The sequence below is a fragment of the Acomys minous genome (genome assembly GCF_964271855.1).
Source record: "Acomys minous genome assembly, chromosome: 14".
In the NCBI taxonomy this organism is placed as follows: Eukaryota; Metazoa; Chordata; class Mammalia; order Rodentia; family Muridae; genus Acomys; species Acomys minous.
The window spans coordinates 17,668,712-17,685,499 of record NC_140496.1 but is presented as its reverse complement, the minus strand read 5'-3'; the positions used below and the strand labels follow the sequence as shown (position 1 = coordinate 17,685,499).

The 16,788-nt window shown below is 44.4% G+C and overlaps 1 protein-coding gene across 3 annotated transcripts in view; it reads left to right on the top strand.

Moving 5' to 3' along the window:
- HYDIN (HYDIN axonemal central pair apparatus protein) overlaps nucleotides 1-16,788 on the top strand; it is a 346,689-nt gene that overhangs the window by 268,674 nt on the left and 61,227 nt on the right. For all 3 annotated transcript variants that reach the window (XM_084757699.1, XM_084757700.1, XM_084757698.1), the window contains 7 exons: nucleotides 576-781; nucleotides 977-1,159; nucleotides 2,047-2,166; nucleotides 5,355-5,514; nucleotides 5,617-5,789; nucleotides 13,688-13,886; nucleotides 16,673-16,772. In XM_084757699.1, the coding sequence (XP_084613825.1) occupies nucleotides 576-781; nucleotides 977-1,159; nucleotides 2,047-2,166; nucleotides 5,355-5,514; nucleotides 5,617-5,789; nucleotides 13,688-13,886; nucleotides 16,673-16,772 (1,141 nt within the window). The remainder of the gene's footprint in view (nucleotides 1-575; nucleotides 782-976; nucleotides 1,160-2,046; nucleotides 2,167-5,354; nucleotides 5,515-5,616; nucleotides 5,790-13,687; nucleotides 13,887-16,672; nucleotides 16,773-16,788) is intronic.

Here is a 16,788-nt window from a genome sequence, read left to right as displayed (position 1 = left end):
ATTAAGAGATTAAAATGATCAGTAAATTAAAAATAAGAGGACAAAAGTAGATCAAGTGGCATGAAAAATAGACTAGAAAAATGGGAACTACTTATTAAATATGGCCAATTAGATACAAGTGCCTGTTTGTGCTCCTTTCCAAAATAATAAGAGAGTCTTTTAAATCCGTTTTTAGTCCTGAGAACAAAGAGAAGTAGAAAGGAAATGGTGGGGAGTGGAATATGCCAATAAAATATTAACCATCGGGTGGCAGGTGGCCGGAGAAACTGGCCCAGGCAGTGCCAAGGAAGGTGAACGGCCGCCCAGCTGGCTGGCTGAAACCTGCCAGGAGTTGCCAACCATTCCATATGCTCGCTGTCAGAGTCAAGATTGCTATAGGGATCCTACTTCCTCCTCGGGGGACAGAGCACCCAGAGAGACACTGGTCTTGTCACTAATCCATGAAGCTGGCCCTACTGTTTCCCAGAGGCTGGGCCCTGCTGCTTCCCACCCAGACTTCAGGCATGCTAATAGGCACCTCTGCCTTTGCTGTGTGCCGGAAGTAGTTAAGCTTTTGTGCTCATTTTTGAATTAAGGTCCAAGAGGAACAGGCCTCTCCATCTAAGGGGAGCAAGCAGAAAGCGAAAGAAAAATCCGAACAAGCTCGTGAGACTCAGAAGGAGAAACGGCGCTCAAACTACAGCAGGAAAGGCCTCTCTGGAGGACAATCGGGGACCGTTGCTCCGATGTCTGAGATAGACCAGAACTTCGAAGGGGAACACTCCCAAGAGAAGTTCACCAGGTAGGCTTTGCAGCAGCTAGGGAGAGGGAGGACGAAGCCCGAAGTTGGGAGCATGGCTGTCACACCATCAGAGAGGTGCAAGACTGTCACGTGAGGCCTTACGGCCTGCCATGCCTAACCCCAGCCACGCGGGCAGCTCTCATAGTCTCTCCACTGGGAGCACAGTTACTATAAAAGCCTGTGTGGTCGTTTCAGGCTGAATCACTTCCGGTGGATTGTGCCTCCCAATGGAGAGGTAACCTTGAGAGTGCACTTCTCCTCCACTGAACTTGGCAACTTTGACCAAACGTTTAATTTCGAGCTCCTTGGGACACGCCGCCAGTACCAGCTCTACTGCCGTGGAGTCTGCACCTACCCATATATCTGCAAAGACCCGAAGTAAGTGTATTTCATTTTCAAAGACCAAAAAATATGTTTTTTAAAAGTCCCTCTACCCCAAGGTACTTTGAACAAGGTAGATATTAATAAAACGTGGGGACCAGTGAAAATGCTCAACAGATAAAGGCGCTTTGCTGCCAACACACACACATAATTAATTACTATTATACTACTGATAATAACAATACCATTGGACTTGGAACATATCCCAGACCTTCTTGTATCAGACCTTAAAATAAGGACAACATAGATGACGAATACTATAAAGTATTTCCAGGCTGAACCAGAATAAACATTAAATTAAAATAAAAGAGAAAAAAAATGTCATCTTCTGGCAAGTGAGTCTGCATATTTAACTATTAAGCAGAGTCAAAGCACTTTTACTTTTACTCTGGGATTTGTCATCCTGTGAGATGAGCATATGTGTGAACCTCCGTGGGTGGCTTTTCTCTGAGCCACTGAACACCACTGTGCAGTGTAGGTCTCACACACAAAGGCACCTGGGTGAGCAAGCTCACAAGGTGACTCCCCACTGGAGAGAGGGGCCTTCTGTGGCCTGCCCTTTTTCGTAATTCTTACCAAGAAAGTGAGAAGCTCATTAATATATGCACTGAAACGATTGTCATAGTTTGTCCTAGAGATTCCTGTGGATTTTTCTTATGTGGGTGTTCTGGGGTAAGCTGTCCATCCGGCTTACCCCAGCTCGGCGCCAGCTGACTTGTTCTCGAGTTCAAACCATGCCATCTTCTCTTACAAAGCTGGGGATAAAGCTCCCACAGAGATCCCATCAACCAGGGGGTGTTCGGTTCATTGCACACACCACGTGGCAGTGCTGAACCTCCATTTGTGTTTATCTTCATTTTTACCTCTTCCTCCCCTGTGTTCAGAGTGGTGTTCCCTCAGAGGAGGAAAGAAATGAACCTAACTGAAATCGTCTTTAAGAAGTATGTGATGAGCCTGGAGAGATTTTACTTTGGGCCACTGCTTTGTGGAAAGCCAAGAGACAAGTAAGGGTTTATGTTACTTCAAAGCCAATTGCAGATTTCTGGGTTGAGTTAAAAAATACTACAACTAGAGTTCTTATGTAAACATGGCTTTTATTGACACTGCCCCAAGCTCCTAACCAGGAGAATTGGATTCTCGTGTCCCAAGTCTCTGCTTTGACACTTAGGTGACTCCGTTTCCACTCTCCCTAGTGGAAAAGCCTAGAAGGAGACCCGGCTTTGGACATGTAGAATCAAGACTACACTTTAGGATGAATCAAGTCCAAGTTGATTAGAATACATCTCTAGAGTAGAATATTATGGTTTGTGTTCTCACAAGAGAGTTCTGTCCTCAAGATGACAAAAGCCATGAACATAGACAACATGACACAAGGATGAGTTGCACGGAGTCAGAAGAAAAAGGCAGAGGATGATGCCACAAAGAACTCCTCCATACACAAGAGGAGTCCACAACAGCCACAAGAAAGAGGGCCAGAGTTCTTAGAGGAAAGCAGAAGAAAGAATCAGCTATGTCAAATGTTACAAAGAAGGCAGGAAGATGAACGGGCAGGCATCCACTGGGCTCAACCAGGTGGAGTTCACGGTGGGATGGGGGCACTTAGCAACAGACCTTCTGGGAGATCTCTGGGAATTATGCCCAAGTTAAATGGGTTGAGGAGTCAATGAGAAGGAAAAGAATAGAGATAGGTGTGAAAATAACTCTCGGGAAAAGTTTGGTCATGAGGAGGGATGATGGGAGAATCAAGGATGCGGGAAAGATGGGAAGCCTGGTTGAATACTTACGTTCTTGTGCTGTCTGCATTCCAAGAGGAAGTAGGAAGAGAGTGAGGCCCATCATCGATAGCATAGCTCTCTGAGAGTAGACACCTCGATGTGGGAAGCCGGCCTTTGCCAGGAGGAGGAAACACAATCTTATACCAGCATGAAGGAAGATGAGATAGCTTTGGGTGAAGATATAATTGCAGGTATTAGGTGTAACTGAAGGAGCAACTATGCTTATTTCCTCCATGACAACTTATTTGAGGTCATTTTCCTAAGAGAAAGTGAAGGATGTTTAAGATGAGGTAGAGACAGCATGACGAGCATTTGTTTAGAGAGATGAACCCTTGTGTTCAGCCAGCTGGCTTTCTCCATTTTATTCAGCCCAGGACTTAGCAGGCAATGGAGTCGTGCTGCCCATATTTAGGGTTGGTCTTTCCATCTCAATTAACTAAATCTAGAAAGTCCCTCGAGGCTAGATGCCGTCAATCTGACACTCAGCCTCTACGTAGCTTAGTGGAGGCAAGAGAATCAGAAATGCAGAGTCATCCTTGGCTACACACGGTGTTCAAAGCTGAACTACGTAAGGTCTCACCAATAGGAATACCCAACCATGAGCTGAGCAAAAGCAGTACCAGTAGACATGCGATGACGAAAAGCCCATGAGGCTTCAACCACACACCAAGAACTATAGGCGGGTAAGGAATGCTGAGGGGGGAAGAGAGTGTTCCCCAGGGAAGACCATATCAGTTGGTTATCCAATACCAAATGTGTGTGTATACATATATGCATGTAACAATAATCAATGAAAAAAGAGGTCATGAACTTGAAAGAGAGCAAGGAGGGGTATTATGGGAGGGCTTAAAGGTAGTACACGGAAAGGATGAATATGGTAACTATATTATAATATCGAATTTTTCTTTTAAAGGCTGAGCTGAATGAGAGCCTGACTCAAGCAGTGGGTAGAAAAGGGGAGGCGAGTGTGTTAAAGGAACAGGTGAAGACTACTAAGCAGACAAGCAGAATTGGGGTCCTAGATGAAGTTGATTATTATAATTTTAGTGATATTAGTTTTTTTTTTTAACTTACTCAAAATTTTTAATACACAGCCAAAGAATTGAGATGACAAAAGGACTTAGGTCCCCATCCAACCCCCACCTTCTGTGGTACATACAGTGTTAATTTTGTGCCTCCTTGATGGGGCTAATGAAATTTCTTTGTTCCCCCACCCCCATTTTTTTAATCTCCTCTCGTTTATTTTCTGAGGAGCTGGACTAGAAAGTGAGATAAAGATGCTGATGACGGCCAAGACTTTTAAGACCTAGCCAAAGAGCTTAGGAGGGAGCCTGAGAGAGGGAGGCCCTGGTTGATGGGCATGGCATACAAAAAAGTTCAGCCATGGCAATCAGATAAATGATGGTTATTCACAGAATGTGTGTGTGTGTGTGTGTGTGTGTGTGTGTGTGTGTGTGTGTGTGTGTGTGTTAGGAAGCACTGGGATTATTATGTCCCAAAACAAGACCCAATGCAAATGCCATTCACTTGTTCATTCAAACTTTGCTGAGGCCTTGTCAGCAAAAATAATGGGCAGACAAAAGGTGTCCACCTCACAGGTTTGTGAAAACTACCTGGGTTAGAACCAAGAACTCTTTAGCATCTTGGGACAGTGATGGGTTAGATGTTGAGGTCACCTCCCCTTGTCCAGTTACAAAGAGCTGCCTGACCCTGGTACTCTGATCTGACTTTGTCCTTCTCCCTCCCACCACTCTCCATCACAGCCTGCTCATGTATCTCTTAATTCCCTCAGCCTTCTTTAGTGGTTCCTTTTCTGTTCATTGCCGTTAACGAAATGTCTTCCAATAGCCCCGGTGCTTACCTCTACAGATCCCTCCAAAGGCATTACGGAGCAGAAGCAAACTAGTCATCTGAACAAGGCCAGATAAATTCATGCCAGAGCCCTAACAGGTTGTGAGGGTGTTGTAGAAGAAGGTGAATGAAATCATCTCTAAGACAGATGTCAAATACCAGGTGACCCACATGCTAATCTCTCAAGGGAATACAAGGAGACATGGTCACTTTTTTCAGAGTTCTTTGCTAAGATCTAAGAACAGCTACCATTCGCAGGGCACTTAATATTTCCGCTAGTTCGAAGAGCTTCAAGTTTACAGCCTCCTTTTGATACCAGTCAACCTTAAGCAATGCCGTCACCCTGTCTTAGAGGTAAGAAGACCAAGGCTTCTTGGGCCAAGTCACAGTGCAGTATTCTCAGAGGCAAGTGAACAGCCACAGATGCCACGGTCTTAAGACAACACCCCACTGCCTCAGCACAGCCACGCTGCCCTTTCACAATCCATTGCACCTCACAGGCTCCTTTGACACCTGCATTGTCACTCAGGCCTCACAAGCACATCCCCATTCCCATCCACCTCCAGGTACAAGTCATCCTTGTTCCCTGGCAACATGGAGACGCTGACGATAATGAACGATTCTCCAATGGTGGTGGAGGCATACTTCTGTTTTCAGAATGATGTGAAAGCAAACACTTACTTCCTAGAGCCCAACAACATGACTCTGAAACCAAACGAAAAGCAGGTACAATCAAAGGGAGAAAATCTTCCGGGGGAGGCTTCTTTGGGAAAGTCAAGACCTGTCATGTGCAGTGTTAAATGGGCTTTCCTTTGACTCTTCCGTCAGATACTAAGTGTATGGGCCTACCCTACTGCAACTGGCGTCTTTGAAGACAGCATTGTCTGCTGCATCAAGGAGAACCCAGAGCCAGCCATCTTTAAGTTACACTGCCAAGGAATTCGCCCAGAAATTGATGTGGATCCCAGGCAAATACATTTTGACCGACTTTTGCTTCATAGGTGAGCGCTCTAGATAACTCAGGGCCAAGAGGGGGCCTTCAAGAACACCTGGCTTTCAGGTGGTCAACTGGCTTTTGAGGTTTGTTGTCTGTTTCTTGGGTTTGTTTGTGTACATGTCATTAGGAATTGAACTCCAACTCAGAGCCTCACACATACTAGGCAAATAACTCCATCACTGAGCATCCATCCCCCCTCCCCCAGCCCTTTCAGTTAAAACAAGAAGACTCAAAGATAGTCTGTTTACCCATATATTTGAATTTTCTATAAGCTCTGAATTTCTGTCTGTCATTTTTCTTCATACTTCTTTTAGAATTACTTGTAATGCAGGAACGGCCACCAAAATGATAATAACGCACCGCCACTCAGGGCTGGATCACCAAATCAGACAGCTCACAAATAGGCAGCATCAAGCTTTACCCATGTCCCAGACAGCTTGGTACAAGCTAGAGTCATTTAGGAAGAAGGAACCTCTATTGAGAAAACGCCTATAGCTCATTGGCTCACAGACAAGTCTATGGGGCATTTTTCTCGATCAATGACTGATGTGGGAGTGCCCAGCTCACTATGGGCACTGCCACCCTGGGCAGGTGGTCCTGGGTTCTATGAGAAAAAAGCCTGAGCAAACCATGAGGAGCAAATGAGTAAGCAGCACTCCTCCCTAGTCTTCCACCTCAGTTCTTTCCTCCAGGTCCCTGCCCTGACTTCTCTCAAGGGTGGATTAGAACCTGGGAATTATAAGATGGAATAACACCTCTCACCTCCAGGTTGTTTTGGGTTATTGTGTCTATATCACTGAAACAGAAAACAAACTAAAACAGCTAATTATTTCAAAGATGAAGACAAAACACAGAGAAAGACAGGTTTCCGGGGCATCTTTTATGAGCCCTCACTTCCCTTACTCTGGAGCAGAGGCAGGCGGGTCTCTGAGTTAGAGGCTAGCCTGGTCTACAGAGAGAATTCCAGAACAAGTCAGTCAGGTTTACACAGAGAAACCCTGCCTACGTTTACTTATACAAAGAATCCTAAATTAGGGACATTGTCAACATTCCAAATATGAGGGTGGTTTTCTGACTGATAGCAGATTTACAGGAAGATTGCACCAAGTCACCTGCCCTCATTCATTCCTCAGAATCGTCTCCGAGAACTGGCAGAAAAGTGGATCACAAGACAGATCCAGGGTCTTTAACCCATTCCTCATAGTAGCATAACTAAAAGCCATTAAAAGAAATAATATAGTATATTGAAGAATGGCTTGATTAAATAAAACATACAGGAAAAGAGAGCAGAAAAAAAGAAGGAATGAAAACACCCAACAGGATATGTTTTAAGATGTTAAGAAGGGAAAATATAAGTAGCTGGGCGTGGTCGCACACACCTTTAATCCCAGCACTCGGGAGGCAGAGGCAGGCGGATCACTATGAGTTCGAGGCCAGCCTGGTCTACAGAATGAGTCTAGGACAGCTAAGATAACACAGAGAAACCCTATCTCAAAAAACTAAAAAATTAAAATTAAAAAAGGGAGGGAAATATAATCACCAAAATATATGTGTGTGTAGTAACTGAGCTTTGAGACACACAAAGTGGAACTGAGACAATGAATGTTATGCGTGTGTGGTTGTGGCTGGAAATCTATTAATAGCCTTTTCCGAAAGACTAAGAGAATAATGAGGCCAAAACTCAGGATGGACAGTCTGAACACAACTATTAACTGCTTTACTCTAATTAAATGTATTTTATTCTAATTTTATTGAGAATTTCACATTGTATATAATGGGTTTTTTTGGGTTTTTGTTTTGTTTTGGTTTTTGGTTTTTTTTTTTTTTTTTTTTTTTTTTTTGGTTTTGGTTTTGGTTTTTCGAGACAGGGTCTCTCTGTGTAGCCTTGGCTGTCCTGGACTTGCTTTGTAGACCAGGCTGGCCTCGAACTCACAGTGATCCGCCTGCCTCTGCCTCCCGAGTGCTGGGATTAAAGGCGTGCGCCACCATGCCTGGCTATATAATGTATTTTTAACAAACCCAAAGCCCCATTTTCTCCACTCTAATTCGTCCCCATCTTTACCACCACTTCTTCCTCCCAAACTTCAAGTGCTCTGGGCACAGACCTACTGAGTGCACTTAGTGCTGGCCATCCGTGCACGGGTGTAGCCTTTCAACAACTGCATTCCTGAAGAACGCGGACTTTATCTTTCCCAGAAGCCATCAATTGCCAAAAGGTCCTAGCTAAGGGTGGGACTTGATATGGTCCCTCCCCATCCTCGCTGGGATTTTGACTGGCTTAATCTTGTGCAGCAATTAGGCATATAGCCATGGCACCTAAGAGCTCATGTGTGCTTAACACTGTTGCATCTAGCCAATACTGGACTGATACCCACTGTGTCTTCTTCTTCTTCTAAGCTCTCTACCCGCATCTTCTGAGATTAACCCTCAGCCTTGTAGGGAACAGTGTGGTAGAGATGTCACACTTATAGATGAGCAGCCTACAGTCTTTTACTCTCTGAATGATGACCAATTGTGGGTCTCTGTATTAATCTCTATCTGCTGCAAAAAGAAACGTCTCTGACGTAGGCTAAGAGATGCAATCATCTGTAGGAACAGGGATAGATAAGAACATAAGAGACAGTTTGCTATGTCAGCTTAGCAGGGAAAAAATGTATTAGACGCTCCTCCAAGGCCTATCCAAGGCCTATCTAAGACCTATCCAGCCCAAGGGTGTTGCCCAGTTCTTAGTTGATTCTGTGGGTTTTCTTGTGGTGTCCTTGACCCACCCCACCCCACCCCGTACCCCTGGATCCTACAATCCTTCACACACCCCCTTCCACAGGGTTCCCTGAGCACCGCCTAATGTTTGGCTGTGGGTCTCTGCATCTGCTCCCATCAGTTGCTGGATGAAGCCTCTCTGAAGATGATTGTTCTAGATAACTCCTATCTATGAGAATATTATCTGGAATCATCTCATTTACCTTGGGGGGGGGCAGTTATGTTTAGTTCTATCCTAGGTCTCTTGGCTATCCAGCCTCTGGTTCCTGGCCCTCCAGGCAGTGCCAAGGGTAAGGATCCCTCTCATGACCTGAGTCTCCAGCTGGACCAGACATTGGCTAGTCATTCTCACCATTTCTGTGCCACATTTACCCACAGCACATCTTGCAGGCAGGACAAATTGTAGTCCTAAGGTTTTGTGGCTGGGTTAGTGTCCCACTCCCTCCACCGGAAGCCCTGACTGGTTACAGGAGATGGCCAGTTCCATCTCTGTGTTCCCCATTACTAGGAATCTTAGCTGGGGTCACCCTCATAGATCGCTGGGAGTTTCCACTGCACGATGTGTCCAGCTGGTCCCTGAGATGCCTCCCAGTTTCAGTTGTCTCTCCCAGTACTCTCTCCCTCCATCCTCCTGTTCCTCCCCCCAGTCCACCCACAATATCTATTCTAGTTCCCCTTCCTAGGGAGATGCATGCACCCCCCTTCTTGAGCCCCCCTTATTACTTAGCCTCTCTGGGCCTGTTCAGAACTGCAATATCTTCTTGGTAGGTTTTTTTTTTCTTTAATGAGTATGAAGTGATCTTCCTTATCTTTGATTTGAAGTCTGTTTTGTCAGATATCAGAATAGTTATGTCTGCTTGTTTCTCAGTTTCCGTTTCTTGGAAGACCTTTTTCTATTCTTTAATTCTAAGGTTGTGTCTTTTTCTTGTGAGGTCTGTTTCTTGGAAGCAGCAAAGATATGGATACTGTTTTCTAATCTAATCTGCTGGTCTCTGTCTTTTCGTTTGGAAATTGAGATCGCTATTATTAAGAGTTATTATTGAAAGAGAAATACAGGAGATGGGGAAATAAAAGGACCCAGAGGGTCTTAGATACCTTCAAGAAGAGCATCGTGATGGGTGGATCGGGGCCCAGGGGGTTCTGCTCAAACTACTGCACTAACCAAGAATAATACAAGTAGTAAACATCGAACCCCTACTCTGATCTAACCAATGGACAGGACATTCTCCACAGTTATATGGAGAGCGGGGATTAACTCTGACATGAACTCTGGTGCCCTATATTTAACCACCTCCCCTTGGTGGGGAGACCTGATGGCACTCAAAGAAAGAATAAGCAGGCTACCAAGATGAGACCTGATAGCATATAACCATATAGTGGGGGAGGAGGCCCCCTTGGTCTTAGGCCTAGGGGAGGGGAATAGGGTGAAAGCAGGAGGGAGTGAGGGGTGGGGGGGGGGTACAAGTGACGGGATAACAATTTAGCTGTAATCTGAATAAATTAATTAAATAAAAAGAGTTATTATTGAACTATGTATTTCTGGGTTTTTTAACTCTGTTCCTTTTTTAGACTTCTTTTGATTAGCTGGCTTAGAATCATGTGTTTATAACATGTGATGTCTTGAGTGTATTTCTTTTTCTCTTCAGACTAAAAGTTTCCTTCCAGCATCCTCTTTACAGTCGTTTGAGTGCCTATCCACTATAAAATGCATATTTATTTTAATCACACAAAAACATAAGCCAAGCCATAAAAAAAAGGCTCATTAAATTTCAACTTAATGAAATCATCTAGAGTATATTTTCTAACCATAGCATAATTAAATTGCAGACAGCTTTCTCGTTGTTGGAAAAAGGAGATTTAAATGTATCTGCTGGGCCAGCAAGATGGCACAACAAATGAAGGCACTTACCACCAAACTAACACTCTGGGTTTGATCCCAAGGTCCCATGTGGTAGAAAGAAAGAACAGACTCTCACAAGTTATCCTATGACTACCACAAGTGAGCCATTGCACATACACATGCGCGCACATGCACACACACGCATGCACCGTTTTAAGTGTATCTTCTTGTTGAAGTGTTATTAGAGGTATCAGGAACAAACTCCTGGTTTTTAGTATACAGATATGTATAGAAACATAAACAGATTCCCTAGCTCTGTCATCCAGGAGGGCTTGAAAACCGTGGTACACCACTAGCAACAAGAACACCAACATCAAGACCTTAGCATCTAAATGTCATCCTCCAGTCAATGGCAAGGATCCTTGGCAAAAGGATTTTTCTGGACCTGAAGCAGGTGAAACAGAGGGAGGAAGCTCCAGGTGATCTGGAAACATTTTTGTCGTACCGTAAAGAACTTAAAGAACTGTGGGCACCTAACAGGACAATGAGCAAACTATGTCCTGGGACACTTTGAAGGTCAAAATAAGATAATGCTATAATGTAATGGTCTATCACAATGGTTCTCAACTTTCCTAATGCTTTAACACAGTTGTGGTGACCCCCAACCACAAAATTATGTTTTTTGCTACCTCATAACTATAACTTTGCTACTGTTATGAGTCATAATGTAAACAACTATGTTTCACTGAGAAAGGAGCATGTGACCCCAAAAGTGGTCATAATCCACAGGCTGAGAACCACTGATGTACAACATATTGAATGAGAATAATAACTCAACAGGCATAAGTAGGTGAATAAATAGATGAGAGAATGAAATTTCTTTCTTGCTAACAAAATACCGACTAAGTATAGAAAAGACTGATGGTTTAGAAAACGTTGGATGGATGATAAAACTAGTGTGTGACTGTTTGGCTAAGAACAGGGCATTTATCCAGGTGTGGTGGGTAGTAGTCCTGTAGTCCTGGTAATTGATAAGTGGAGGCAAAAAGATCAGGAGTCCAAGGTCATCCTCAACTAAATAGTGAATTCAAGGATAACCTGGGAAAATTTAAGGTCCTGTATCAATAAAATAAACAAGGTATATTCTCAAAGTACCTCCCCAGAAAGTGTTAATTAAAAAGGTAAAAAAAAATACATGGTGGAAAGATCAGGTGAGCCTTACCTTAACCAAGGCATCAAACTACAATCAGAACAAACAGCGCTAAGGGATCTCCTGACCCAGTACAGTAAAAAGGATACAGCCCACAGCTCAATTCCCTCCAAAAGATATTAGCACCAGAAGCATCAGAGCACCCAACTCATGCACGTGCCAACAAATGAACTGGCCTGTGCTCCCCAAAACGTCAGAGCCAAGACACCTAAAGGAAGGTAGAAGATGTTTTCCAAAGAGGCATGACACTTACATGCCATACATGACTGTGGGCTGGTTCCTTGGCTGGGAAAAATAGAGAGGGGCTGGCGAGCAATCCAACAAAGATGGAAATTGACGGTGGACTCCAGTCCAAATAACAGTCCTTATGACGGCAGAAACCCTTGGCTTGTGAGTGTCCTCATTCTTAGAAAATGTGTGTGGTTTGAAGGTACAATTAGCTGCAGTTTCATTTCAAATGGTTCTAAGAATTATAAGGAAGAGAGAATGTGTGGCTACAGGGAAGGCGAAATCAACTGGATAAAGAGAGATTCTCACAATTTTTCTCTAAATTTTAAATGGCGTTAATTTAAGATCATTTGAGAGAGTGAGCTCCTTCATGGGAAAAAAAAATTAAGATCATGGAAAGTTGCCTATCCCTTATGAGCTAAGCAGCTTAAAACAAGGCAAAGAAAGTTAAGGAATGTGTAGTCCAGGCTGGCCTCGAACTCGTGATCCTCCTGCCTCTGCCTCCTTCAGCAAATCCTACCGGTGTGCGCCACCACAACCGGGCGAGGATGTGGAGAGAGAGGAACACTCCTTCACTGCTGGTGGGAATGCAAACTAGTACAACCACTTTGGAAAGCTATCTGGCGTTTTCTCAGAAAAATGGGAATAGGGCTTCCTCAAGACCCAGCTATCCCACTCCTTGGAATATACCCAGAAAATGCTCGAACACACAACAGGGACATATGCTCAACCATGTTCATAGCTGCTTTATACACAATAGCCAGAACATGGAAACAGCCTAAATGTCCCTCAGTAGAAGAATGGACTAAGAAACTATGGTACATTTACACTATGGAGTATTACTCAGCTATTAAAAACGAGGAATTCCCGAAATTTGTGGACAAATGGATTGACCTAGAAATTATCATAATGAGTGAGTTCACCCAGAAGCAAAAAGAGACAAACGGTATATACTCACTTATATCAAAACACTAGTCCAAGGGATACGTCCCATGAAAAACCTTACTTACCAAGAAAGTGGGTCAGAGGAGAGGACATCCTATTGAGACTTTAGGCGAGAGTAGCATGGAAGAATGGAGAAATAACAGGACCCACAGGGTCCTGGAAACCTACAAGAAGAACTTTATGACAGGCAGATCTGGGTCCTGGGGTCCTCCTCAAACTAAGGCACCAGCCAAGGAGAAATAGGCAGTAAACTTCGAACCCCTACCAAGACCTAGCCGACGAACACGATATTCTCCACTGTTGAGTGGAGAGTGAGATCTGATTCTCACGTGAACTCTGGTGCCCCTTTTCTGACCATGTCCCCTGGATGGGGAGGCCTGGTGGCACTCAGAAGAAGGATAGCAAGTTACCAAGAAGAGACTCAATAATCTTAGAGCATACATAGGGGGAAGAAGTCTCCCTCAATCACAGACATAGGGGAGGGGAGAAGGGGGGAAGTGGGAGGGAGGGAGGAATGGGAGGAAACAGGGGAAGGGCTAACAATCAAGATGTAATATGAATAAATAAATTAAAAAAAAATAGCAAAACATATAATTTAAAAAAAAAAAAAAAAAAAAGAAAGTTAAGGAATGTTTACACAACAACCCTCAAAAGAGAAAGTGTGGGGCCAAGAGTAACAGTACATATTTTTATCCCCTGCAGAGATAGAGGCAAGTGGATCTCTAAGTTCAAGGCCAGCCTGATCTGGATAGCAAGTCCCAGGCCATCCAGGGCTACAAATGAGACTCACTCTCAAAAAAAACTAAAATAAAAGCTAGTGATTCTTTCCCCTATTATATAATTTAATGAAGAAAAAAGCAGAGAAACTGACTTTTGAAAATGTATTTAAACTTGATCAAGTTTCTTTTGGTTTCTGCAGAAAAGAATCCAAGACGGTAATTTTCCGCAATATCACACCACTCTCTGTGGCCTGGCGGATCACCAGCCTGGAGCACCTAGGCGAAGACTTCACCGTGTCCTCGATGCAGGGCATCATCCCACCCAAGGGAGAATTTGCGATACAGGTGTACTTCCAGCCCACCAAACCTACCAACATCAAGAAGGCCATTCGGGTTGAGGTGAGAAATGACATCCCTATTGACTTGATAATCAAAATATACACTGCATGAGAGAAGGGGGGAGGGAGGAAGGGAGAGAGAAGGAGGGAGAGAGAGCAGAGAGCGAGGAGAGAGAGAGGAGAGAGGAGAAAGAGGAGAAAGAGGAGAGAGAGGAGAGAGGAGAGAGGAGGAGGGAGAGAGAGAGAGAGAGAGAGAGAGAGAGAGAGAGAGAGAGAGAGACAGACAGACAGACAGACAGACAGACAGACAGACAGACAGACAGAGACAGAGAGACAGAGAGAGGAGATGGAGGGAGCGGAGTGTGTTCTCCTTGTTAAATACCCCCATCTGATCCCCGTTTTCTGACTCCAGCCACTGATACCTAGCTCCGCATACAGCACAAGGTCAATAAAGGCACAGTCACTCAGAGCTGAGTTCTTACTTCCAAAAACTGAATACTCAACATGGAACAAACGAATGAATGACGTTACTGTATCTAAGTAAACATTGCATTCCTTATTTCATAGTCCAAACCAGGGCACCTGTCAGATTTTTGTTCTGGTTACTATTACCTTCACTTGTTGCTCCCAACTAGCACCTGGCAATCATCTTAATGCCCCCACTTGCCCTGATGGGGCTCCTTTGAATCCAGTCCCTCCCAGCAGTCCTCGCTAGCTCTACCTCCAAGGGTATCTCTTTCCAATCGGCATCTTGGTGTACATGATGAGGGCACCACCCTCATCCATGCCACATGGGGTATCTCTCATGCGGACGTCTGCCTCTCCTCCCTGTTCCTCACAAATGTCCACAGGGATCTTTGCAGTGTTGGTCAGATGGGGTTGCTCACCCTTCTCAGGGCACCTTGCTATCCTCTCTCAGCAGCAAGAATTATGCCTGGCCCTCTCCAGCATCACTTTCAATCAACCTGCTTGAAGATCTGCTAAACCAATGCAACCTCAAGTGGGCTTAACTTATATCCCACTAAAGGGATCACCTGTGTATGTCACTGTTGGTTTGAACAAATATGCCCCCCCATAGACTCTGGTGTATTTGATTGCTTGGCCTTAGGGAGTGGCACTATTAGGAGGTGTGGCTTCATTGGAGTAGGTGTGGCCTCATTGGAGTAGGTGTGGCCTCATTGGAGTAGGTGTGGCCTCATTGGAGTAGGTGTGGCCTCATTGGAGTAGGTGTGGCCTCATTGGAGTAGGTGTGGCCTTGCTGGAGGAAGTGTGTCACTGTGGGGTGGGCTGCAAGGCTGTATACGCTCAAGCTATGCCCAATGTGACACACAGTCTTCCTGTGTTGCCTACTGATCAAGATGTAGAACTCTCAGCTCCTTCTCCAGCACCATATCTGCCTGTCCTCTGCCATGTTTCCCACCATGATGATAATGGGACTAAACCTCTGAAACTCTAAGGCAGCCCCAATTGAATGTTTCCTTTTATAAGAGTTGCCTAACTCAGACAGTGCCCATGCAGCAGCAGCTACCTTTGAGAGCCCCACTCCTTTCTCCTACCATTCTGTTTGCATTCCCAACTTTGGTATGGGAACTCTATCAAGCAGGATCTCTCCTGACTTACTGACCATCTGTCTTAGTTTCCTAGGACCACTGTGACAAATCACCTCAAACTGAGTGACTCAAAACAAAAGACCTTCCTCTCTCATAATTCTAAAGACCAGAAATCTGAAATCAAGATGGCAGGTCTGCACTCCCTCTGAAGGCTCCAGGGTAGAATCTTTCCTTGTCCATTCTAGTTTCTGAGGTTTATGAGTGTGTGCCCTGGCTTGTGCCTGCATCCCTCCAACCTTTGTCTCCATCATCAGAAGCCTGTCTCCCACCTGTCTTCTCCTACACTCTTTTAGAAGGATACAGGAAGACCTCTGTACTCATGAGTTCTCCACCAATTATATTGCCAAATGCAATTTGAAGGAAAAGCTAAAAATTCTGAATTAACCCTTGAGTTGGGAGCCCAAGAGATACTTGGTGGTTAGGAACATTTACTACTCTTACAGAAGAACAGAGTTCTGTTCCCAGCATCCATGTTGGATGGTTTGTGATCACCTGAAACTCCAACTCCAGGGATCCAACACCCTCTTCCGGCCTCTGTGAGCATCTGCACCCACATGCACATACCCACACATTTATACATAATTTTAAAATATTTTTAATATTAAATTTAGTGACAGCTATAGATTTCCCCTTGCACCCAAAGCACAAGGAATACAAACTGGTGGCTTCATTTTTCAACTGGAGCCATCTTCAGCAACATGGCAGAGGCCTCCACCTAGATGCCAAAGTGTTGGATCACCCTAGAAGCTCTTTCCTTGACTAATGGACCTTTTATCACCTTCTGGTTTCTGTCCAGGGTCAAGAGTAGGCAGAACTAGACTGGCCTGCTAGCTAGAACCAGCTCAATGACCCCTCAGGGCATTGCAGAGGGATCTTCAACAGTGACAGCAAGAGACAGGGTCAGTGAGCTACTAGAGACCACAGAGCTGAAGGTGGCATGCTCAAACATCTAAAATACTGTGCATTTTCCAAATAGAAACATTAAGCATGTATTTTAAATGAAAAATCTAGCCCTTTTGCTACAGATTGAGTCACTAAGAATAGACTAGTTCCAGTTTATAAAATGAGTAGAGCAAGATGACTTAAAATATAAAATTAGAAAAATTTGCCTTTAAAGTTTTCAGAAGCATTTCCCTGCTGTCTCTGCTGCCCAGCTCCCACTACATGTTACACATTTCAGACTCCGGACACTTTGTGAGTCTCGGCTTTCACTGAAGAGCTTCCCTTTCCCTGGCAGGTCTTAGATGCAGATAATCTTGTTGGTGTTGTTCAGATCGAAAACATCTTGGTCTTTGCAGAATCGTATGATATTGCTTTGGACATCACCTTCCCCAAAGGTGTGTTGGGCCCTTG